The sequence below is a fragment of the Uloborus diversus genome, chromosome 1 (assembly GCF_026930045.1).
Source record: "Uloborus diversus isolate 005 chromosome 1, Udiv.v.3.1, whole genome shotgun sequence".
In the NCBI taxonomy this organism is placed as follows: Eukaryota; Metazoa; Arthropoda; class Arachnida; order Araneae; family Uloboridae; genus Uloborus; species Uloborus diversus.
Genome location: NC_072731.1, coordinates 143,501,849 through 143,527,063, shown reverse-complemented (window position 1 = coordinate 143,527,063; position 25,215 = coordinate 143,501,849). Strand labels below are relative to the sequence as shown.

The 25,215-nt window shown below is 31.7% G+C and overlaps 1 protein-coding gene across 1 annotated transcript in view; it reads left to right on the top strand.

Moving 5' to 3' along the window:
- The window catches only part of LOC129232598 (dual specificity protein phosphatase CDC14C-like), a 176,340-nt gene that overhangs the window by 138,226 nt on the left and 12,899 nt on the right, over nucleotides 1-25,215 (top strand). Inside the window, 5 exon segments of the mRNA XM_054866733.1 lie at nucleotides 2,352-2,582; nucleotides 4,485-4,623; nucleotides 11,888-12,131; nucleotides 17,167-17,300; nucleotides 19,482-19,694. Of these exon segments, the coding sequence (XP_054722708.1) occupies nucleotides 2,352-2,582; nucleotides 4,485-4,623; nucleotides 11,888-12,131; nucleotides 17,167-17,300; nucleotides 19,482-19,694 (961 nt within the window).

Here is a 25,215-nt window from a genome sequence, read left to right as displayed (position 1 = left end):
ACTAGAAAAGTTTAACTTTGTGCAAAATAATTAAAAAATAACCATGAGAAAGATTAAATTTGAACCAATTTATTTTTGTTTTTGACTTGCAAGCAATCAGTGTTTAGAGGTGTAGGCAGTGGGAAACAAAGAGATGCGAGTAAACTTTTTGAAGTTTTGGGTGAAATCACTGCAAAGTTTAAACCCCTGGAGCTTAAACCTGGAGCAGGTTTTCATTGAAAAGTTTTCCTAAATCATCCTGTATAGTAGCAATACTATTACCATGTCTTGTCACAGAGGTTCTCTTACCATTTGCACTAGTAATTTCAAAAATTGTAAATTTGGAATTTACATCCCTTTGCAGCGGTGGGGGCTGTGCTTTCTTCATCATCAAATATCACATTAATTTTTTAAAGATTTTAACTTCAAAAAATTTCCATGAGAGAACTTCTCCATAAGACTCTTCTTTCCCTAACTTCAATTAGTATCATATTTTAATTTTGTTAAAAAGAGTATTCTACTTACCTTTACATTACTAAAACTAGAGTAAAATTGTGTTTTAAGATTCTGATGTAGCAAAAAAATCTGGAGGTAGTCCTTGATTCTTTCACTGAAGTAACCAAAGGAAGTTCAAAACTAAGTTTTTAAACTTTCATGAGTTCAAATACAATTATTGAGGGAGGGCTTCCAAATACCTTCCTTCCACTTTAAGTTGCATTAAGATAGCATTAAAAGATACTTTTAAAGTTTCAACTTTGTATAGTTCTTTAGGTAATAAGAACCCCCTGAACCCCTTGCCCGAAGTTAGCTAAAGGTGACCTAAATTTGCATTTTTAAGACACCAGTTTTATAATTTTCTTCAGAAACCCCCTTACTTTTGCATCACCAAAGACAACACACACTTAAAAAAAAATTTTGTTTAAAATTTCAACTTTAAAGGTTATCTGGGGAAGAGCCCTCGAATCTCTTACCTGCTCCTTGGATTAGGTAAAACTATACTGAGACTGCATTTTTAAAACTACAATACCAAAACATTTACAAACAAGAGCAAACAAATTCTCCCCATTAAGTCATCGAAAGATAGCCTAAAATAAAGTCCTTGGCTTCAAAATTTTTTTGCCCTTGGACTTGTATGCACAAGTTGCTGCCATTGTCCCATAGCTTCTCACTGCCTCATGTGAGCTTCAAGCTAAAAGTTATTTCAGTAACATAAATTACTTTCATTCACTGTCAGCCAACATTTTTTTGTGCCATTGACAGGGTTGGCTTTCTGCCGGCAGAAACTAGTTTTTGCTGTGCCAGTGGCAGAAACTGGTTATAACCGGTAAAAACCGGCAGAAACTGGCAAAAACTTAAAAATGTCTGTAATAACTCAAGTAATTAGTAAGTGATATTTGTTTTGGTAAACTAAAATTTAAACATTATTTCATCATTTAAAAAAATAAAATCCCATGCTAGTGCCCTTGATTTAGTTCAGAAAGGGAACTTTCCAATTGCAGAGGCTTGTAGTATTTGGATTAATTTAACGAAGGATAAAAAATCATACGGGGGAGCTTATGAAAGAGGAGTGACATACAGAATCAAACAGGCATTACTGATTGTAATTTGTTCATTTATATGCTTCCTCTAAATTGTTTATGATTGAAATTATCATGTAATGTGCTTCAAGAAGAAAGTGGCAGAATTTTACTTGCCTAAATTTTGTACCTAATGTCACAGCTTTGCAAAACAAACTGGCCCCATTTCTCAAAACTTATTTTTCTAGTCAAATTTTTACCACAACCCCAGTTACTACTTGGTGGATCAGTTATACAATAGATGAAAGTTTCACGAACATTGCTTGCTCCTTGATGCATTGTCCGCTAGCTCTTCTGTTTCAAGAATATTCTAAAATTTCTCATTTGTGCGTAATAAATTGGGAACCTGTTTAGATTTTTGAAACCACCTTTTCTAAGAGGCAATTGCAGGGTCCAAACAATGTAACATTTGATTTTGAATTGTGATAATTCTGTAATAAAATTATAATGCTTTGGTTAACAATTATTTTTTCCATGCATTTTCTGTTGTATATCAAGAATTAATTTTTCATTTTGTGAGTTTTTGCCAGTTTCTGCCGCAAAGTGGCAGAAAGGTTTTTGCCATGCCGGTTTTAACCAGTTTCCACCAGTGGTTTTAACCGCCTCAGCAGAAACTTGCCAACCCTGGCCATTGATGTTTAATCAGTAAATCTTTCAATTTTTAAATGTTTTTTTTAAGATTAATGTGATATTTCTTACTTTAATTAAGTTCCTGGTGCATGAATATGAATCATAAATTTAGCTAGCATGATATTTTGTATGTTTTGTTTTTTAGTTATGATGTTTGTCTTACAGGTTATCCATTACATTCTCCTGAATCATACATTCCATATTTTCGAAAGCATAATGTCACAACTATAGTGAGGCTCAATAAAAAGATTTATGATGCAAAGAGATTTTTAGAAAATGGCTTTGATCATAGGGATTTATTTTTTGTGGACGGTAGTACACCAAGTGATGCCATAATGAGAGAATTTTTAGAAATTTCTGAAAAAGCTAAAGGTGCTGTTGCTGTACATTGTAAAGGTAAGTTTTACTATTGTTTGCATTCATTAAGATGTTAAACAGTTAGTTTTGCATTTGAATGTTTTACTTTGAGACTTTATTGCATTTTTGATTTTATATTGTGCATTAGCTAAAATATTATTTGAGTAAAGAGATTTTGTTTTTATCGGTTTAATATTAAGGTATAGCTGTCAATCTAGTATACATCATTCTTCTGTTTGTAATAAGCTATCAAAAAACTCAAATTCTACAAAAACCGTGCAACTGTACACTCTATAAAATATTAGGGAGTGAAGATCTGCATAATAGAATTTGAAATAAGTTATTTTTTAACAGTAATATAAATTGTTGTCATCATTATATATATTTTTTATAAGTTGCCACTAAAGTGGACATTAAGGCTGTTGCTATAAACTCAGATCATATTAAAACTCAAACAGACTTTGAAATCCCTACAAGAGCACAACAAAGTTATCGTTTTGCAATGGATTGCTTTGCATGTGGGAATCAACAGGACCAAAAAGGCAGTCTCATTTGCTGAGTGACAGAAGAACTCTCCTATAACAAATCTGTCCTTTCAGATTTTTTTAAAAAACATGTTTATTAGAAAATTATCGATACTCTGACGTCAGACCAAGCTGTAAAATCAAAGGGTAAATCGTAAGCTAGTATCAAAACAGCTAAGAAATGTGTTGCTATGTGCCCCATAAAGATTCCATGGCAAAACTCTGTCTGAAGACTGGCCACAACTGTTTTGCAGACACCTTAATAAAATAGTTATACTATTTTATTAAGGTATACTATTTTATTATTATATTTATAAAATAGGTAATCTGCAAAGTGAATCTCATGAGTTCAGAACATCTTCTCAAGTGCTCAGGCTTAAATTCGGAGGCCCAGAAACTTGGGGAAGTACCCAAAATATATTAATTAACTGTCTGAGCTCTAATGGACTGGAACTCCAATTGAACTCAACTTCCCTCCCTTTCCTCTTTGTTTGCTAATGTATCATGTTTATTTTGTTTCTTTATTGCATTCTTTGTTAAATATTAAGCTGCCAGATCTCCAAGGATTGAATTCTATTTGGCCTTATGTTGCAACATATTTTTATAAGCTGGTCGTGATATTGTGCCAAGTAGTCGATTTTATTATTTTTTTTAGTGCAATGTCTTTTCACTCATAAGCTCTTTTGACATATGAAAAAAAAGCGTTTCTCTTAACTTCAAATCATGTGTCTGCAATTCTTGTTGCTATTAGTGAAAATTAATGTTTTCATAAAGTTTTAAGCATATTATGTTGCTACAGATTTTCTTCTCAAATGGACACCTTTGTCTTATTCATACATTTACAATACCATTGCATTATAGTTGAGCATTTCATTTCAAAGTTTTTCTTTAAAGGCTGTTGAGTACAGACACACTCTGCTTCAAGATTGTGTCTCAAAATTTTTATGAAACTTTCATTGTATACAAAAGTATTCAAGAAAATATGCTGTGAGTCAAAAATATATTTAACCTTGTATGTAATTTTCTTTAAAAAATTTAAATAAAACATTTCTTTTTAGTGTTTGAGATTTTAATTCATGGACGGCTAACTAAAAATATGTTTTTCATAAAATGGCACTGGAGCCAAATCATACCTAGTTGTTTCTTATGCTGTTTTTATTTTAATATCTGCAGTCTAACTTTCTTATAAACAAAGAAAAAGGTTTCATGCAACTCTACTGCATGCATCTACAATATTCACAATACATTTGTTTCTTAATTCCTCCTTTTCAGAAATTTGAAATTTTATTGAAACATAATCTTTTTTCTTCCACATCTTGCTACAGCTATATGTTTGTATTAATGTTCACGATAGAAGCATTACTGTTCAATTTTTTAATTGTATAAGAACACAAACAAATGATCTGTATTTTTGTAGCTGGTCTAGGACGCACAGGAACTCTCATAGCTTGTTATATCATGAAGCATTATAGATTCACTGCAGCCGAGGCCATAGGGTGGATTCGAATATGTAGACCTGGATCTATTATTGGTCATCAACAGCTATGGTTGGAAGAGTAAGTATTCAAAATGTCCGTATGATTTTTAAAAATATATAAATTTATTGTTTTATGTTTAGTACTTGAATAAAAAAAGTTTAAGATATTTTGCAAAGTTAAAGATGTGCAAAAAAGGGAGCTGAAAAAGTGGCAGCTTAACAGGAGTTTTACCATACTCTATTTAACGTTGCTCGTAGCAGCAAATTTACAATGAAAATTTGTTGATGAAAGGATTTAATCCTTATTTTAAAAACAAAATTAAATGAAACAATCAGGGTTGGCAAGGTTTTGGACACTACGGTAAAAACCACGGTAAAAACCCTGGTTTTTACCGTCCTGTCCAAAACCCTTGTGTCCAAAACTGTCCGAAAGTGTCCAAAACTCTATTTTTAGAAAAAACGTATTCTGTGAAAAAACATCAAAAATAAATAATAAAATGTTTTATATGTTATGTTGAACATTAATTCAATGAGAACATTCAACTTATTTATGTAGATGATTTTAATCTAGTTACATAGAAGTTGAATTATTTATTAAAATTTCAATTTGCATGCATGAGTTTATTTATTTTGATAATAGTAACCAAATTTCCCTATGTTTACGCATGTGTGCAAATGAAAGCAGGTTTGGCAAGGTTTTTACCATCCTGTTCAAACCCCTTGAGCCCAAAAGTGTCCAAAACTATTTTTGAGAAACTATATTTTGTGGGAAAATATCAAAAACAGAACAAAATGTGTCGAAATTATTTTTTTGACTGTAAAATATATTCATTTAATGTGAACATTCAAGTATAAATATACTATATGTAACTTATTCATGCAGCTGATTTTAGTATAGTTAACTAAAAATTAAATTTTTCATTGAAAATTTCAATTTGTATGCAGGAGTTTTTTTTGCCTCCATAAACCAAATTTTTCGACATTTATGCAAGTGTGCAAAGGAAAGATTTCAAAATGTAGTGCAATAATTGACTTAAATGGCAATAAATTACAATTTTTTGTAGTTACAGAATGTATTATATTAAAAATATGAACTAAAAAAGGACTAGCACAGGTTCTATAACATAAGTGTAGTCATCAATTTCTTGTTCTTTAATCTACAATTTAAAAGATAAATTTTGTTAAAACATCATGTAAAACTTATTTGCAAAAACCATTTAAAAAAAAAAAAGCTTTTTTTTTTTCCTTTTTCCTAAATATTGCACATTTAATAACATTCTTTTGTGTTATAAATGGAACTGACATTAGTTGTCTTGGTAATGTTGTGAATTTCCTTTGATAACTTTGCCAACTGTTACATAAGGATGTTTTTACGCAATAGCTATTAGCAATTTTTTTAAGTAAAATATTTTTTAAATGAACATTTTTGAGAATTTTTTTTATTAAATACCATTAATTAAACCTGATTAATATCTATATTTATACATTGCGAATATTGCAGTAAATACGAGTTGATTAGATTACACCCCTTTAGCTTTAGCATAGTTTTGGACAGTTTCAGACACTTTTGGACAGTTTTAGACAGTTTTGGACGGTAAAAACCACATGTCCTGTCCTAAACCGGTTTTGGACAGTCTAAAACCCAACCCTGGAAACAATTTTATTATTTTTTTTTTACATCTTACATTTTTTTTTTGAAAAAAAGCTTCCAGAGGCTTTCAGAGCTGGATCTAGGGGGGAGCAAGCTGGGGCTCTTGCCCTGGGTGACAACTTCTGTAAGACGGCAAATTCATCCTAATTGTTGGGGGGGGGGGGGGTGTTGAAACTAATATAAAAACTTGAAGGAAGATAGGTAATGGTCGCAGTTTCAAGATTTACTTTGGCTCGGAAAAATTGAAGGTCCAGCATCGGTGGCTTATGACATTGCAATTAAATCACTTGATAATTTTGCAATGTCCAAAATGGCCATATAATTTTTAGGAGGTAACTTCATTTAAATTTACAAGGTTTGTAGTTTTAGTATTTTGCTCAAACTAACTTTTTTTTGTTTTACCTTCACGTCTTCAGTAAATTCCTCTTTGTTTCCCAGAGTTTGTTTAATTATTTCCCAATTCGTCAGCGTGACTTCCTCTTATATTTATTTTTTTGAGGCTAGTAAAGGATTGAAAGTTAGAATCTCTTTCGGATGTTTTTGTTCATTTAAATGTTTCCATGCAGTTTCTGTATAAATTTTTCTGCTTTGAGTTTGAATTAAATTTATCATTATCTTTATCTAAAAACGAAAGCCTACATACCTTAAAAGTTTTTGGTAGTTTTGTTAGAAACCTCAGAGCATGCCATGGTCAGTATACTACAACCTGTTTTGATGTTGTTGTTGTTTTTTTTTCTTTAAATGATTTTTTTTGAACTGTTGAATTTAACACTTTTCTTCTAGAAAGCTTTCAAACTTTTGTGACTAGCAGCTTCATAAACTAGAGTTTACAAGTAAGGGAAGAACTGTGAGGAAAGGGACAACTGCATTGATATGTCAAAATAAAACATGAAAAAATACTTCTAGAGATGTAGCAGCAAAAGTGTAATGCCGCAAAATCTACTGGAGCTAGAAATAATTTTCCACTTATTTACTGTAGCATATAAATGCAGCTGTCCCATTCCTCCCAGTTCTATCTTAGTGCCAGGTGATGACCTAGCAATTTTATTCATTTTAAAGTTGTGTTTGCTTCATGCATTGTGCTGTTACAACCCAAATTCAAAATAATAGAATTTGCTGAAAAATTAATTTTTCAGGAGGTCACAGCGACCTTCCGTGACCTCTCATCAGGCACCTCTGGCTAAATAACATTATTTTTTGTATTATTTTACTTTTGTATGCATCTGGAAAACATGCAATAATGTTTTCAGTAAGTTACCGCCCTGTAGCCAGGGCTAAGGTAGAAATACATGAAAGACACTGCCAACTCAGTCATTCCAGCTGAGGACTGCAGTTTTGTGCTGATCAACACTCATCAGCCCGGCTTAGGAATTGACTGAGCTGTAGGAAAAAAACCTCCTAAGGAAACCAAGAGTGTCAAACAAACTGGTAGCTAATATACAACCCAAATTCAAAATAATGGAATACTTCCAACTTTTTAGAAAAAGTTTATTCTAACCAAATATAAGTGCAAACTAAGTATTTAAATTAATGTGCCACCTTTCTTAGACCTTAAAGTGTGCATTTCATTTCAAATATACTCAATTAAAAATAATTTTAGACAGAATAATCCAAAAGTTTATAGTAATGAAGGTTTACATTAAGTCAAAAAATTAGAATATTGAAATTAAAGGGGAAGAAAACACTTTCAAAAGAGACAATATCAATACTAGAATACATTTTTTTTTTGCTGAATTCAATGCTTTAATCCTGTCGCACACAGATTCTACCACCTGTTTACATAAATGTAACTGACACTGTTTTTATACCCTCTTCAATGCAGCAACAAGCTCAATTTTGTGGCCAGGCACCAGGTCTTGAATCGTTTTCTTTATATTTGACGGTACCACAAATTCTTGATCGTATCGAGATTGGTAGAATTGCTTGACCAGTTTGATACCGAATTTCATCTTTCTGTTCAAAATCTATTAGTCTATTTAGAGACATGACATGGAGTAGAATCTTGCTGAAAGATAAAATATGTCACTAAATGTGTTACTGCTGTGCCTCATGGGAAATATCATGCAGTATTATTGATAAGCAGCAAAAGTCACGCATTGTTATATTTCAAGGTATATATAATTTCCAAATTATAGCAGCCCTCATGCAAATACAAACCAAAAAGGACGGGTCAAATTGGAGAGAACGTCTTACACAAGATTTCTTATACGCTTTTCTTTTTAAATTGTTAAACTCAAATACCTTTTTTTGATCACAGATATTTAAAAAAAGATTCATCACTAAATATAATAATTTTCCAACCTTGTTGCCCCTGTATGAGCTTGTCCTTGCTCCAGGAGAGTCGTGCACATTTCTGCTTCATGTTTATCTTTCGCCTTACTTCGTAGATCCGCAATTGAAATGGCAGTTCATGCAATCGTCCAAGTGTAATTGGTGTGGACACAATAACTAGAGATTCTTACCAACACTTATGGGTGTAAAAAGCATTTTTCAACGATTATTTTGGACAATTTACTTTAGTTTAGGTTCATCTCTGCCAGGAGTTACAATTTTTCTACCTTCTTTACTTCGGTTATTTTTTAGTTGGTCAGTCCTTCTATATTCCTTTTTAATCTTACATGCCATAGATTATAAAACGTTCATTTGAATTAAGGTGGATAGTTTTTTCTAACTTTAATAAATGATACAGTATGTAACTTTGTTTTTTTTCCTATTTATCACCTTGATGACCTCTTTTGAGCAATAAAAGGCTTTTAAAAGAACGTAAAATTATCTGGTTGCCGAGCTAAATACTTGTCACAAACTATTAGTTAACTGGTACACAAATTCACATTGAATGAATAGATTATTCTAATTTTTTGACCCATATATAAATTTATCTATTTTTCCAATGTGTTAATGATCCATAAGTTGTTAAAATAATATCTGAAAAGTTGTTTAAATTGATTTACTCATTCATTAATAACGAGTTTTACTCTTTTTGATTTGCATGCGTTCATTTTCCCGGCTCAGGGACAAGTTTTGTTCAAACAGTTCTAATATTCTATTATTTTGAATTTGAGTTGTATAAGCAAGGCTGCAAAGTTGGAGTCAGAGTCGGACAGGTTTTGGAGCAAAATAGTCAGAGACAGAGACAGGAGTAAAAAGTTTTAATATTCCAAGAGTTGGAGTCGGTCATTTTCCCTGTGTCCTTAATTTTGCCAGAGCTGCAGTGTAAGTGAAGGTTGTGGAGTCAGAGCTCGACTGTGTTTGGGGTAAAGGGCTCGCAGGCAGAATCGAAGCTTCTAGAATTTCATCAGTCTTTAAGCATTCATTGTTGTCCATTATTTAGTTCAAAATCATCATTGCCATGCTGTATAGTTAAGAACATCTACTGCTGTTTCTTTTTTTCTCAACTGTTATTGAAAGTTCATTCAACAAACAAAACAAAACAAAAAACTCTTTTGTTTATCCAAACTATTTGTTCTATCCGTGAACTTTATTATTTAGATGCATTACATAGTAATTTTTTAAAATGTCCCTGTGGTGTTTAAAAATATCTACAAAATTTTAAGAAGGTTCATATTTTTCTTTGCATACATTTTTTTTTCTATTTAACACATAAACCTGCTCCTTAAGTAACATAAAATTCCTTATTTATTTTTTTACACATGATTTTAAACAAATTTCCTGTACTAATATTTGTATGAAATTCTCCAAAAATAATACTGTGCTCAAAAAAATAACTAAAAAATAAGTTAGAAAAAAAAATAGCAAATAGAACCCTGATATCATTGTAGTGATTTGGAAAAAAAGTCCTTTTAAATATCACATAGAATATATTTTCATATTTTCAATAATATTTATTTAATACCTTTTTGCTTCATTTACTTTGTACAAAGTTTCATTTGTTTTGTAGTTCCAATTTAAATCATTTTGTTTGAATGCTCAATGAATTTTAAATTGTCTTCAATTTTCTAAACTATCTGCAAATGAATCATTCACTGGAGTTATTTAACTGGTAGCGGTGCTCACAAGGAGAAAGACACTGTGCAAAACCACACCATTGATTTTTTTGGGGAGGGGGAGGAAGATGAGGAATGAGAGGTCTTAGTTTCGGTTTTAGATATTTTATTCTTGAGACGAGACAAGACAAGAGGTGGTGACGGGGGGGGGGGGGGGGGATACTCCATGGCATTTGAATGGTAGCTGGGGTTTTTGGTTCTAACCCTCCTTATAGGTGCTCAATCTTTTATATTAGGATTGGTACCGTAAAACGGGGTGAAGCGGATCACTTTTAAAGGTTTTTTTTTAAATTTGCTCACAAACAAAAGCATGAAAAAATCTGGGAAAAAATATATAAATTCTTACATTCCTCCTAAATAGTACTATCCAATGGAAATTATTCTACATAAATAATAACATTTTTTATTTAATGTTAAAGAGTGATCCCCAAACCCCATATCATGGGGTGAAGCAGATCACCATATGATTTCTATAATACAACTTCACCTTTATGCAGGGGTTAAGCGGATCAGTGAATTTCGTTTTTAAAAAACATACTGTGTTTTTGTAGGTATATTTGTATAGGGTTCAGTAATATACAAAAACGAAAGATGAAAATTTTATTTTCAAAAGAAAACCAACAATAATACAACAATAATCATCGTCATCACTCCACTTTGGAAATATCCGTAGATGGGAAACAGAGACGACCTCTGCAGATGTTCTTTTCTTTAACTTTACTAATAATAGAGTTAACATCAACTTCTCGGACATCCTCCACATCGGGATATACAAAATAATCAGTCTTCATGGATAGTTTTTTCCGAAGGAATATGATAACGAAGTTTTCGTCTGACATCGAGCACACTCTAATAGACCTTCTACAAGTAGCCGCTCTTCTTCTTTAGTTAAAGCTGTCTGGCTGCCATATGGTTTTAAATTGTTATTGTTTACCCACCTTTGCAACGTTGTATATGGCACGGCATATGTCTCCGACGCCTGTCTCACTGACATCTTTTTGGATTTCACTGCAGAAACTGCATTCTCTAGATATTGAAGATTGTAGTTACGTTTTGCCGCTGGGCTGAGCTTCTTAACATACTTGCGCGGCATGATCCACTCCACCCCACTGGTGTGCCTGTTGTCACAAATTAGCCTACAACAAAATATTTCGCTTTTAAAGTCAGATTAAAAAAAACACTAGTTAATAAGGATGGTTTTTCAGATATCGCAATAACTCTTTCATGTATATAAGTCACTTACCTTTTTGTTGACAATAATTCAATTCAGATGTAGTTGAAATAGTCCAAAAAACCGTGATTTGTTCGCTGCTGTCACAAATCTTGTAATACAATGAATTTTGGGGTTATAACACAACAATACAATTATCGTAACCTGTATAAAGGCGTAACGCCATTTCAAATTGTTCAACTACTCTCGCATAGACGGCGGCTTGTGTTACCTCGAAAATAAAACCTGTGATCCTTTTCACCTCACCTGATTCAGATTCACTTCACCCCGTTTTACGGTAATGTGTGTTAAACCGAAGGATTCTGGAAGGTGTTTTGATCCAAAAAACCTCCCTACCATGCATGTGGTGCCCCCTTTGGGGAGGGGGGGGGGTACCCCTGGATTAGGAAAGTGTTTTATATAATACTTTCTGCTGTATCTTTTAAAATTGTAATTAAATACAATTCCCTTTTTCTAGGAAGCAGTCATATCTCTGGCTTCAAGGAGACATTCACCGGTTAAGAAGAAGTCACTACAGCAGCGCTAAAAAGAAAGCTGCTGAAATGAAACTGAAAAATGATAAATCTCCTATGAGATCTAGTCTGGCTATTCCAAAAGAACGATTGGGCAATAGTATTTCCAAGCAGCCTGTCGTCAATTACCTGAGTGTCAGAAACAGTTTGGAAGCTTTAGATAACGATACTGAAAGTAGGATGTCTCAGGTAAAAATTCTTTTCATAATTAATGTCCTGTATAAAGGGATGAAAATCTTCGTGGATCCGCGATTTTCCGCCTTTTGTATTTTTTTCATTTCCCAGCCGCCGAGCATTTTCATTGCGTTCTTCCCTTCAGAATTTTTGCTGACTCACGTGTTCTTTCTAAGGTAGAAAGAAGAAAGGAACTTTGTTTCGTGAATGGGGAGGGGAAAAGGCTCGAGAATAACTTAGAAAGCGTCAGCGTTTATGCATTTCGAAATCGATTACATCCGCTTCCATAACACTCGCTCATTTTTGTCTGCTATGCCATCCTATCACTTAAACTTTTATAACTTTTTGTAGACTATTATTTTCAACCCTTCTTGTATGTATTTTATTTTTTGCTAAAGACTTGTACAATCATTGTTTTGCCACGCCCATTTCACAGCCACTTTCTAGCAATCGCGCAAATACCCCCTCCACCTCCCTTCTGCCCCGACCTTCCCATCAGGATTCCTGCTGAGGCACATGCTCTTTCTTGAATAGAAAGAAGTAAGAAACTTTTTGCTGTTGGTAAAGAGGGTGAAATACGAGTGGAGGGGGAAATGCTGGAGAGTGATAGTGGATGCAATCGTTTTATGTAGCTTTTGAAATCTGATTGCATCCGCTTCTGTAACACTCTCTCATTTTTAATCTGCTATGCCATTCTACTGTCTATACATTAATACCTTTTGACTCAACCCTTCTTATACTTGATTTATTTTTTTTATGAAGACTGCCACGCCCTTCAAAAATGTTTATCCTGTTCCATCCAAGTTAATTTAAGCCAGCATCATTCTTCAAATCTAGTTTTAATGCTTATCGGGCTTCCCAAAGATATAGCTCTTGAAGATCTTAATAAATTCAAATTTATTTTAATTATACTGTGCTATTTTATTATGAAAGACATGTAAATATAGGAAATTAAAGATGCTTATGTTCTCAAATCATGACATAGTGTTTAAAATTTTTGTATCAATTAAAAAAAAATCATTTTTATGCTAGTGCTTAAAATGACCATCAAAGCTCAAAAAGTTTTAGATTGGGTTTAGTTTTTTAATGATTTTTATAGAATATACCCAGCTTCTCCACAAAATTTCAAAATGCTCCTCAGATTGTTTCTTCATGGTTAGCCACACTGATAATGTCATTTTGTAATTGTGGTGTCCAATGATTCAGCTTGCAGTGTTTAATTATATGGAAGTTTTATAGCATTAGATGTCACACTATAAAGTTTTAATTTTAGCTGATTTGTGGGCTATGGGAAATTGAAAGTAGTAAATGGAATTGATATATGTGTTAAAATCTTAAATAAATGCAATCATATTTTATTTACTCATTTGTTAGCATTTCTACTAGTAAAAAAAATCAAAAAATATTTATATATTAATATTTAAAAGCCAGTATAGTATCAATATAATTTCACGTAATGTAAAATATATATATTAAAATTTTAAGTCTTGCAATTTTTCCACTTTTTTGACTTTGTGCTATTTTCATCCCTGTGTATAAAGATAAAAATTGATCATAAAAAGTAATAGAGCTTTATAAAAATGTCATAACATTTGGTTTAAGATCTCTTTCCTAAGCTGCTTTTTAGGGCTTGCCATATTATTCCAAAAAAGTGATTTTGAAAAAGAAAAGTGTAATAGCACAAATTGTTTAGAGTAAATTCAAGTAATTCTTTGAGCCAATATTTGAAACAGAATTGTTGCAGAAATTTGGGTGTTAGTACAAAACAAAAAAAGCTTATTTGACTTTTAATGAAAAATGTCGGATGCCAGGTCACCTAGTTACTTAGTGCTGTCATGTAAAAATGTCTGGATACGATATTCTTCACTTTCATCAAAGTCAGTGGCATCTTTTCTTTGGCTGTTGTCATTTGACATCCTTCAAATCTTTACTAAAACAATCTGTGGAAGACATTTTTTGGTGCATGACTGATGATTGCTTTGTAACAATGATTTTTTTTTTACTTACCAATGAAAGGTTACATTCAAAGGCAGGGCCGGCCGAAGAGCTGGCGGCGCCTCGGCCAAAAGTTCCCTGGCGCGTAACTTATACACACAGAAAAATCAAGTTAGTTATAACATCAGTGCACCATACGCGTGAACGCGTCATACTTGCATTTCTTTAAATATTAATGAACAAAACAATCAGGAGGGTATGGAAAATTCAAATTAAAATTTTAAGCAATAAATCTGTTTCTAATATTTATTATGCATTAATACCCCGAAAATTTTTCAAAAAATAGAAAAGTTTAAAGTCTAAATATTTAACTTGTAAAATATTACCCCACAAGATAAAAAACAAACTATTGAAACTGAATTAGTTACTCATATTAATTAAACTAAGAATGCGAATAAATAACTTGTTGATTATAAATAGAAAATGTATTTATCAAAGTTTATTACATTAAAGTTAAATATCGATCTGGACTCATCCAATGATTCCTTTCAAGATATTTTTGGTTTTATTTGTATCAATTTAATACCAGCTTTCGTTCATGTTCAAAACAAAGCTGTCATTTTTTGCTTCAAATTTTTGTAAGTTTCAGGGGAAAGCCCCCCAAATTCTCAGCAACATCGAAAATCGTTCAGAATTGCATTTTTGGAGCTTTAATTTCGAAAATTACTTGCCCTAATATTACAAAATATTACAATTGCATTTGCCTTGCAATTGCATTTTTAAGACTTAAATTTCAGAAAATATTCGGGCAACGGTTCCCATACCACCTTTCTTTAATCAAACAATGGATTTTTTAAACAACACTTACAAAAAATTTAAGTAGAATAGCCCCTGAATATAAATCATTGCTTAAGTTTTTTGGGCCATAATTTTCTAAAAATTTTCAGAGTAAGTGATTTTAATCTATTTTTAAAAAAAATCAATTGGGGACTGTCCCTGAGCCCCCTCCATCCCTTACCTTAACGTCAATAAACATGAACTATAATCGCGTTTTTAAAGCTTCAATTTCTAGAAATTTCCGCTGAGACCCTTATATCTTTTTTCCCCATAGCATCTACAAAAAAAGTCTAAAATTGTTTTCAAAACTAAAAGTTGCAAAATTTTTACTGGACCCCTTTTTCCTATAAGATAAAAAAAAAAAAATCTTTTTATTTTTTGTTTTTCCAATGTACCCCTCTAAAAATTTTTTTCTTGTTACGTCACTGCATGCAAAGGCAGAATTCCTAGAAATTTGGTGGGAGCTAGATAAAGAAGAAGGGGGATTTTTGTTTAATTCTAAACATTTATAATCCTCGAATTTGTATCTGCTTCAATAATAGAAAGAAACGAATGTCTTGGAGACTGGGAGAGAGAAATATTTTCGTGCACTAGGAAAAAATAAGAGAATTATTGCAATGATTCTCTGTTTTGTGTGTATGACTGTGCATCTATGATACACGAAATGAGGGGGCTCCTCACAACGCCCCCCCTTTTGTAGCGCCCGGGACGGTTGCCCCGCTCCCCCCCTTCCCTGTTTGGACGGCTCTGTTCAAGGGATGGATTTTTAGGGTGCAAACCGCCTCCAAACCATTTCAAAATCATTCCGAAAAGTGCTTTTCATCATTTTTTTTGCTGAAAAAATTATTATTACAATTTCATTTTTTTAATGAAATTTCATTTGAAAAATAAAATTTCTATTGTTGGAAAGTTCTACAAACTCAGTATTGTATCTACAGCATTTATTTATTTATTTATTTATTTGTAGTTCATAGGAACATCATTTCTTACCAAAAAAAAAAACATTGTTTTCCTTTTGATTGAGAAACACCAAAAGTCTTTAAATTTTAGAGAACCAAATTCTTTACTTAACGTATTTTTATTATTATCAAAAAAAAAAAAAAAAAAAAACATGAAATTAGTTAATACTACTTCGACTGTGGGTTAAAGAAAAGTACACATATCTATTCTTTTGAGTTATCGAAAAGGCATGGATTTATGTTTGTACAATTAAGTTATGTAGTGTCCATCTCAGATTTTTATCCTAATTAAATACATATATCATCTTCTACATTTGCTTCAAATAATAGCGAAAATTAATATAATGTAGGGGTAAAATAAAATTCAATTTTATTCATCATGATTTCATGAAAAATGTGTTTTGTAAATCTTTCCTAGAAGCAAAAGCCTAGTTATGGTCCTGAATGAAGCATAAACCAATTTAGCAGTGACATGTCCTGTAAAGTTTCTGAATGATTGCCGAAAAAATCACACCTATGTTAAAAAATCCTTTCAGTAAACGATCTCGATGGCATAAACAAAACCTTTTTGTGAACAAAACACAAGTATGCAAACTGTATCTGCACGATAACTTTTGAAACATTTTGATTTCATTTTCTTTCTTTTTAAAACTTTTATTCCTCAAAAACGCAGTAAAACACACCTGATTTTTTTATCTGAACTTCCTACATTTTTACTTTCTGCAGGGAATATTCATTATCCCATTTAAGAAATACAAACTCATCCCTTTTTTAAAACTTTTTTTAACCAAAAGTTATCGATTTTGGATCCTATACTACTTAAATTAAGGCAGTGAGAAGCAAAGGGATGTAACTGGACATTATCAAGTTTTGAGTAAAACGGGTTTAAAGATAACTTTCCAGGTAGGCTTTCATTGAATTTTTGTTCTAAATCATGATATACAGCCGTACCTCAAGAGCTACTCGTACTATCTCTTTCCCCAAGACAAAGGAGAGGTCCCCCTACTGTTTGTACTAGTTATGTCCAATTTTTTAATTTTTCGCCTTACATCCCTTTGCTTCTCACTGCCTCAATTGAAAAAAATCTGTTTTGCACTAAAATTTTTGTCCTGATAGTTATTCATGCTAAGTCTCCATAATTTTCACCTTTCAGTGTTTACAGCTATGTATTTCTAATACTTGTTATCATATTGTTTTCGGTATGCAATTTTATAAGGTGTATCCAAAACCATTTTTGATTTCTAAAAAAAATTATTAATTATATGTCCCATGCTGCTTTTCATGTTTCTGTGAGATAATTTGTTTATAACTTTTATTAGAGCAACTTGAAAAACAACAAAGATCACTTGAATGGTGACCTTGAAAAAGAATTCCATGCTACTCAAGGGGATGAGCTTAATCTTATCAAGGCCAATAGGAGACATCCACGATCAGTTACTACTGGAACTCTTCAGTAAGTCTAACATACAGTAGAACCCTGATGTCGCATTTCACGTTTTCTAAAATTTCAAGTTTTTTCTGGTGACTCCCAAATTTCTTCAGTGCTGTTAGTATTAATTCTTCCCACATATTACGTTTCAATATTTACTGAGTTCCCACATTTAATGTTTTTACTCAAATAATGTCATTTTCATTTTGCTCATTTTTCTATGGCAAATTCCATATTATATTTCTTTTGAAACCAGAAACATGATTCAAACCATTTCTTTTAACTTTTTTCCACTGAGCTCATTAAAAATGCTTGGGAAAGAAAGATTATTGTGCTGGATGCACTGCATTTTGTATTCTCAATTAAAAAAGGCAACACAAAGCTGCATTACTTCACTGCTTCATATCCTGTACATGTCCATTAATATTGGATGAAAGTTCTGATCAAGAGATTAGTACTCTGAATATTGGTGAATTTTCATATTTTGATTTCTATTTTAAAGAAATCAAGGGTTGTGACTCAAATCTTATCACCACAGCAGTTCCAGAAGTATAAAGACTTAATAAAGTCACCAGGCACCGAAAGTGAAGACATGGGATGTTGGATTCAACACTGCATTTTCAATAGATGCTGCTATGAGAGAACTAAATGGCCTATAAAAATGGTATTTAACTGATATAATTCACAGAAACAACTCTTACAAAGCACCTCTGGGATAGAGAGAGAGAGAGAGAGCTCTTATTGCGTTAAAGCAAAAAACATGAAACAGGCAAAAATTATTGAAAATTTTAAACCCAGTTGATTTGTAAATATTCTATTTGGTCTGATCATACACAGAATAATTTTTATATAATATATATGTTGTAAAATAATTTTTACTGTGTGAATCTACTTCCATTCAAATTATTTTGTAGCATTTAATGAAAATTTGGTCGACCCCTGTATAATGTTTTCCTGCATATAGCTTTTTTTCGCCTGAACCCCATGTAAAACGTTAAATCTATTTTCTACTATGTTTGCTGAATGATGAAAAAAAAAAATAAATAAATAAAAAATAAATAAATAAATAAATAAATATTACTCAAAGATGATTGCTGTTCTTAGGTTCTTTTGAATTGTGATTTTGATATCTGCTCTGCTCATACATTTTCAAGTAGTAAAACATTCAACAGCTGTGTTTTAAACCTTTCTAAATGAGGGCATAGTTTTAAAGCCTAATATTTTTAATGTAAGATTTCAAAACTTTTAAACATAAAATTTTTGAAGGAAAAGTTTCAAATTGTTTTAAATTTAAAGTTGTAGGATAAATTTTATCTTCAGGATCAGCAACCTCAATGTACTCAGACATATTTGAGATTACAATGTAAGCAAAAGAAATGTTTCAAATTTTCCAACCATAAGCATACATATGCACTATTACCATGTATGCTTATATACCATGTGCACTATTTAATGAAATACCAAATCAATGTCTGCTATAATTAATTGGTAAAATTATTTTAGTTTTAGGCTTACCTGCAAGAATTAAAGTTTATTTGCATTAAATACTTTTAAAAATTCTACTCTAACTTAAAAATGAACTCATATTAAACTTTAACTGGTAATTCTGACTGTTAATTACAACACAAAAAATTGTTCGCATAACATTTTAATATGCAATTTTATAAATATTCTTAGTTTGTTTCGAATTTTGTGAAAAATTATACAATATATTAAGAAAAAACTTTCGATGAAAATTATCGATTGACTTTAGAAAGAAAAAAACAATTCTGCCATTCAAAATTACTGTGTAGAAATCCTAAATGTGAATTTATGTGTTATAATGTTCATTCATTTTATATGTATGCAATGTTCTAAAATACTACTCATTGATTAGAAACAATTAAAATTACCAAAACTCACAAGCAATTTTAAATTTTCACAACACATTGCGATACTTTTCTATGCTCTTTAATTCAAGTATTTGAGGACTAGCATAATCATATAATAATGATGGTTGAAATGTTTTCCAAAATTTTTTTTTATCAAAGTGTTTAGTGCCTGAAATTTTCCAGTTTAAACATTCTATAACATGTAATTTTTACTGAATAGTATAAGTTATTTTTTCTTTCCGTAATTTATTTAAAACAATTTGTTGTTTAGCATTAATTGAAAAAATGCTTGATTACTAAAATGTAATTAGCTTCTTTTTTTTTTGATTTTCAGTTTGGATGAATTGCGAACTCTTCGTAGAACAATCTCTCAACCTTTAAGGCAGATTCCTCCTGGGGGTGTAGTTCAAGCTTCCACTTATTTATCTCCTACCAAACCAATCAGGGAATGCTCAAGACTGTTGCCAACACCTAGTCCCCTCAATTCTCCCTCGCATAGCAGAAAACTTAGTCAAAATAAAAATGTCTCCAATGCAGCTAGTAAAAGGTGAAACATTTTTTTTTTTCATTTGTGCTTATAAGATTACTGTTCTGTTTATGTGATGAAATGCATTTCATTTATTTCTTATTTAACAGTGATATGAGTAAAATATTCATAGAATAATGTGAACTGTTGCTAATAACTTTATGCATTTTGTTTGAAATGATATTATTTATGCATATAATATATTTGTGTGTGTGTGTGTGTATATATATATAAAGGGAGTCCCAAAATTAACGCAAGATTTGATTTTGACACAATTTTTGCTGTGAATTGTTGGCAGCCATGGAAAAAGAACAATTTGACAGCTGGGAGTTTAGGGTTAGTAAAAATGGAGTGTTATGCTATTATACAACCAGCGAAACAATTCAATCACTGCATGAGGAATTTCCTGTTCGTGTACTCTCTCGTTTCGGTGATATGAATTGTACCCTAGATCATGTGATTTTACATCATTAGACTTCTCCCTATGGGGTTATTTGAAGTCAAACGTCTATGTCAGCAACCCCACAACCACCTGCGCATTACCTAATTGCGATATCGAGCGCCAATAACAGTAAACTGCTTGACCCGCCCAAACTTCCATTATTTTTCAAATAATTGTTCGATAATGAAAACACATTATAGAATCGAAAACGCTCCATTTGTAATAACCCTAGACCCTCAGCTGCCAAATTGTTCTTTTTTCAAGATTGCCCACAATTTATTGCAAAAATGGCGGCAAATTCAAATCTTGCGTTAATTTTGGGACACCCTTTATATATATATATATATATATATAATATACTATATATAATATAGGAGTATATTATATATATATATATATATATATATATATATATATATATATATATATATATATAATATACTCCTTCTCCCCCAAGGAGAATAATTCCTAATAAATATGAAATCTTGTTTGTACTTGCAAATGTTTTGCTTGAAAATTAAAGTTTGTATATTATGTAGGTTGCATGCATTTAACTAGTGCTACTGTTAATGTATTATCTATATTAAAACTTTGGTAGAGAAGATTTTAGCCCTAGGCTTTTATTACGTTCAAATATTCTGTATGTAACTTGTTCCCTCCTAAAAGGTTCAAGAATTTCACTATCATGAATTTTCCTAGGTTATATCTTATATTCATACAACACAAATAAGAAATTTATTAAAAACTTTGCTAATTCCATACGTTTCCAAACTATGCCCTTATTTATTTCAAATGCTTGTTTCATAAAATACTATTCCCCTTTCATACCTTCATAGTTAAAATAAAATAAAACTATTTAGTGATAGTTTAGAATTTGCTCTAATATTGTTGTGTAAATAAAAATTTCTGGCATAAATTTTTTAATGATAGTTAATTACGAGAAAAAATTCATGTCAGTCAGGAAGGAATCTAATTGATGCGCCAATAGTAATAAAATTGTATTTTTGTGTTTAAAAGGTACCCCTTTATCCAAGCAATTAAGTGTAAGGTTTTATGGGAAAGAATTGTGTGTGTAATAGACTTATTGTATTTTTCACAGTTCGAAGCTCATAATTTTTGTATTGATAAAGCGCTTCATTTTAAAGCCCCATACACATGTCTGCAATTTTTTTTTTTTTGTGCATTTGTGGAATTGATTTTTTTTAAAGATTATTCTGCACTAAGATAAACTTTTTATTTCTTATTAGTTTGATATTTAAAAAAAAAAAGTGTATTGAACAAATTGTTTGAGAATTTTTGTTTGGCAACATTCATTTTTTTTTGTTCCACATTGTTTTTGCATTCAGAGATGAGGTATGAAAAGTTCAACAAGTAACTTTCCTGTTTTCTAATAAAAATAAAATGCCAACTTAATTATTTTAGTGCTATGCTGCTTTGAAACAAAAGTTAACATTCTTTTGAGACAAGAAGAAAGGTTTGTCCTTATCTGTAATAAAAAGGGAAGTGTTAGAAAATTTTTAATATAAAAATTTAAACATGAGACAGAGCTGCCCACGAAGTGTGTGTGTAAAAGGAATGGAGGGGGGGGGGGGTCACAGTTCTATTGAGATTTTTGGGAGTTTATTTTAGACTGTGTTTGATCTCAAGAACCGATCATTTCAGGTGAATTTCACCCTTAAGGGACTAGCTCCATAGCAATTGAGAGTGTGTGCCATAACCCAAGGGGGGGGGGATGGGTGCACCTTTATAACCTATTAGAATTAATAGATTAATCAATGCATAGTGAGTAAATACAACTACACCAGGTTTTAAGTGCACATTTTTTTCTTTTTAGTGTTGGATCTTTTCATGCCCCTCATTTAAAATTTTCAAGGTGGGGTGCATACTCAATGCAAATTTTAAACAACGACTGCACTCACTTTCATGTAAAGTCATTAATTTTTCAGTGTCGGGAGGGGGGCAGTTGAATCATTGGCTCCTTTAAAAACAGGCCTAGACCATTTAATGCTTCATGAGGGTTTTTCCAAACAATTTTACACATGTTTTTAGTAAGTTACCACCCTATAGCCAGGGTTAAGGCAGAAATACATAAAATACATTGTCAGCTCAGTCATTCCACCCGAGGACTGCATTTTTGGGCTCCCTTCACAGGCTTTCCACCTCCAGCTCAGTCATTTCCTATTTCGGGCTGTTGAGTGCTAACAAGCATGAAACTGCAGTCCTCGGATGGAATGACTGAACTGGAGGTGTATTTTATGAATTTTACATATGATTTGGTTTTGAGTCTGATAGTTGAAAGTTGCTTATTTTGCAGACTTACAGTAAAACTAAAAAATATTTTCAAGTCGGTAAATGCTCACAAAGTATCCTTGTATAAATTATTATTTTAATGTTGAAACCAATTACTTGCAAACTTCCTGTGGCATTTAGTTTGGTTTGAGTAACAGCACTTCAAAAATAGCTAATTTATCAATACGTTGAAGCATAAAACTGGAAATTTCCATTAAATTACAGATGTAATGTTACATATTTTATGTTTAGGAAAAACAAGCAAATAAAAGCCTTTGGACTGAATTTAATTGGAAACAAAAGCTTTTTGTAAGCCTGCTGTAACTAACCACAGAGCAATTACAACTGTTAATATTATGAAATGTAAACCATGACTGGTTGTATGAAAAACATTTTTACGGATATAAACAGTAAACATTAATTCTTGAATTTAATATTGTCTTTTAATTTAATATTGTCTTTTAAAGTGTTTTGAAATTTTATTTTTAGAACTGTGCTATAAAAATGAAAGCATTAAATCAGAAATTTGAATTTAGTGATTGTAAAAAATAAAATTTCCTCTCTTGGTAAATATCAGAATTCTAATATGAGCAAAAATGTTGACTGCTAGTGTGCATACCTGTATTGAAAATTTCTCTCATTTAAAAGGTTTTCTGGAGTTCTACCATTTAACTGTTTCTTCCCTAATCTAACAACTCTTATAACTCAATTCTGCCATCTTCATTCTAAACAGACATCGAGCATGCTGCATTCTTGAGCCAATCCATCTTCCTCCAGTGAATCGGAAGAAAAGACATACGAAACCAACTGTTCTGTGGGACCCCAGTAGAAGCTATCTGTCTTCCCTCCAAGCTCCTCTCTATCACCTTCAGCCTCTTATCTTTCCATCTGAGATCCATCGACCTGCGGTCAAACGCAGTTCGGTGCTTGATCCTCTCTACTACCCATCTTTCATAACGCGATACCCACCTTCCATTCTGTAAGTAGATGCTGCTGCATTCTGTAGTGACCTTAACTTACTTTTGCATGATTTAAAGTGCCTTGTAGTACATGCTGTTAGAAAGCTTTACTAACATTTACTTTCCTTTCCATTAGTATTTTCTACTGCTACTGAATATATTTTAGGAAAAAGAAAAATGCTTATATTCTACTAATTTTGGATGAATTAAAAATCCACGGGGAAAATAATCAGAAAATTTTAATTCTCATATTGTCTAGTATGGCTCTTATGTAACAAATCACTATTGGGGATGTTAATGACACTTAATAATATTAAAAAAGATGTGCTTGAAATCCGAATTTAAAAAATAGTAAGTATGGTTAAAATACTTTTTATCAGAGGGCTTCAAAGTCAAAACCGTAAGGTACCCTGGAACTTTGACAGGGTGATAGAGACTTTTAAAACCACCAATGCCCGACTGTTTTCACAGATCTGTTAGGATCAGTGGTGGACACAAGGGATGGTTATGGGGGCCATGACCCCCCCCCCCCCAACCGTCGACAATATTATCAGTCTACCTTGTGTTCAAACACTTGATAAGATTTCAGTAATATTTTCAATTAATTATTTTTTTAAAGTAAATATTTAAATTGTTGCTTCTTTTTATTGCTTATGATCTGAGTTGTTTGGTTTAAACCAAGTGTTTTTTTTTTTTTCAAAAATGTCACTATTTTCCCCCAAATGTTTTCATAAATTTTGCATATTACTGAAAAGAGTAAAATCTAATTGATGCAAATAAACAAGAAAAGCTTTATAGATAAATTACAGATTTCATAAATTTAGAAACTTATATTTTTTAAGGTAATGCAAATTTGCTAAATAGTTTTTATTTTGTTATTTTTTCCCTTTTTTTTGATCTATTCAGCTTTCTTATTAGGTACATAAATATACAAGGCAGACTAACTCAGTTTTTCTAAAATTACCTAGAAAAAAAATTCAAGAAGCTCTTTTATAATTTTTTAAGTAGTATCATTATTTTTCAGTCTTTTGCATTTCAAAATAGTTCAAAAAGCATATTTCAACCAAAACTTCATATACTATCTAATTTTCTTGATTACTCAATATTTATTGAGACATATTATGCACTATGAAGTTAAGATTTACATAGTGTATGTAAATCTTAATGCTAGAGTATTTAAATGACGAGAAAAAAACTATAATTTACAACTATAATTTCGAAAATTTTCAAGGGAGAACCCCCGAACCTCCCTTTCCATAGCATAATAGGTGATAGTCAACAATTACATTTTAAAAGATACAATTTCAAAAGAGGATTGGGGGAACACCCCTGAACCTCTCTTTACATTACCAAAAGTTGTCTAAAATGCATTTTTAAAACAACAAATGAAGAAAATTTGTGGAATCGGGCCCTGGAATTTCTCTTCCCCTTAACATCACAAAAAAACTTCTAAAACTGCGTTTTTAGAGCTACAATTTAAAAAAAAAATGTTGACGAGTTCCCAAACCGCCCTTTTATAGTTATTATTAGAGATGGAACAATTGCGGTGTTTTTCAATTACCCTCATGCCTCTTCTCCCTCTAACATTACCTAAGATTGTCAAAATGCATTTTCAAAACTATAAATCCTTAAACTTTCTGGGACAGAGGACCCTGTATTTAAGACACATTTGATACAAAAAGAGGCCTTCAATTTCATACAACTATTTATTTTTTGACTTCAGAATGGCCCTGAGGGTCGAATCATGCTGCGGCAGCAACTTTTGACCCTTACCACTGATTCAAAAGAGGGTTTTAATCCTTTTGACAAGACCAAAGACAGTCCAAAATTATGTTTTTAGGCTCTCAGTTTT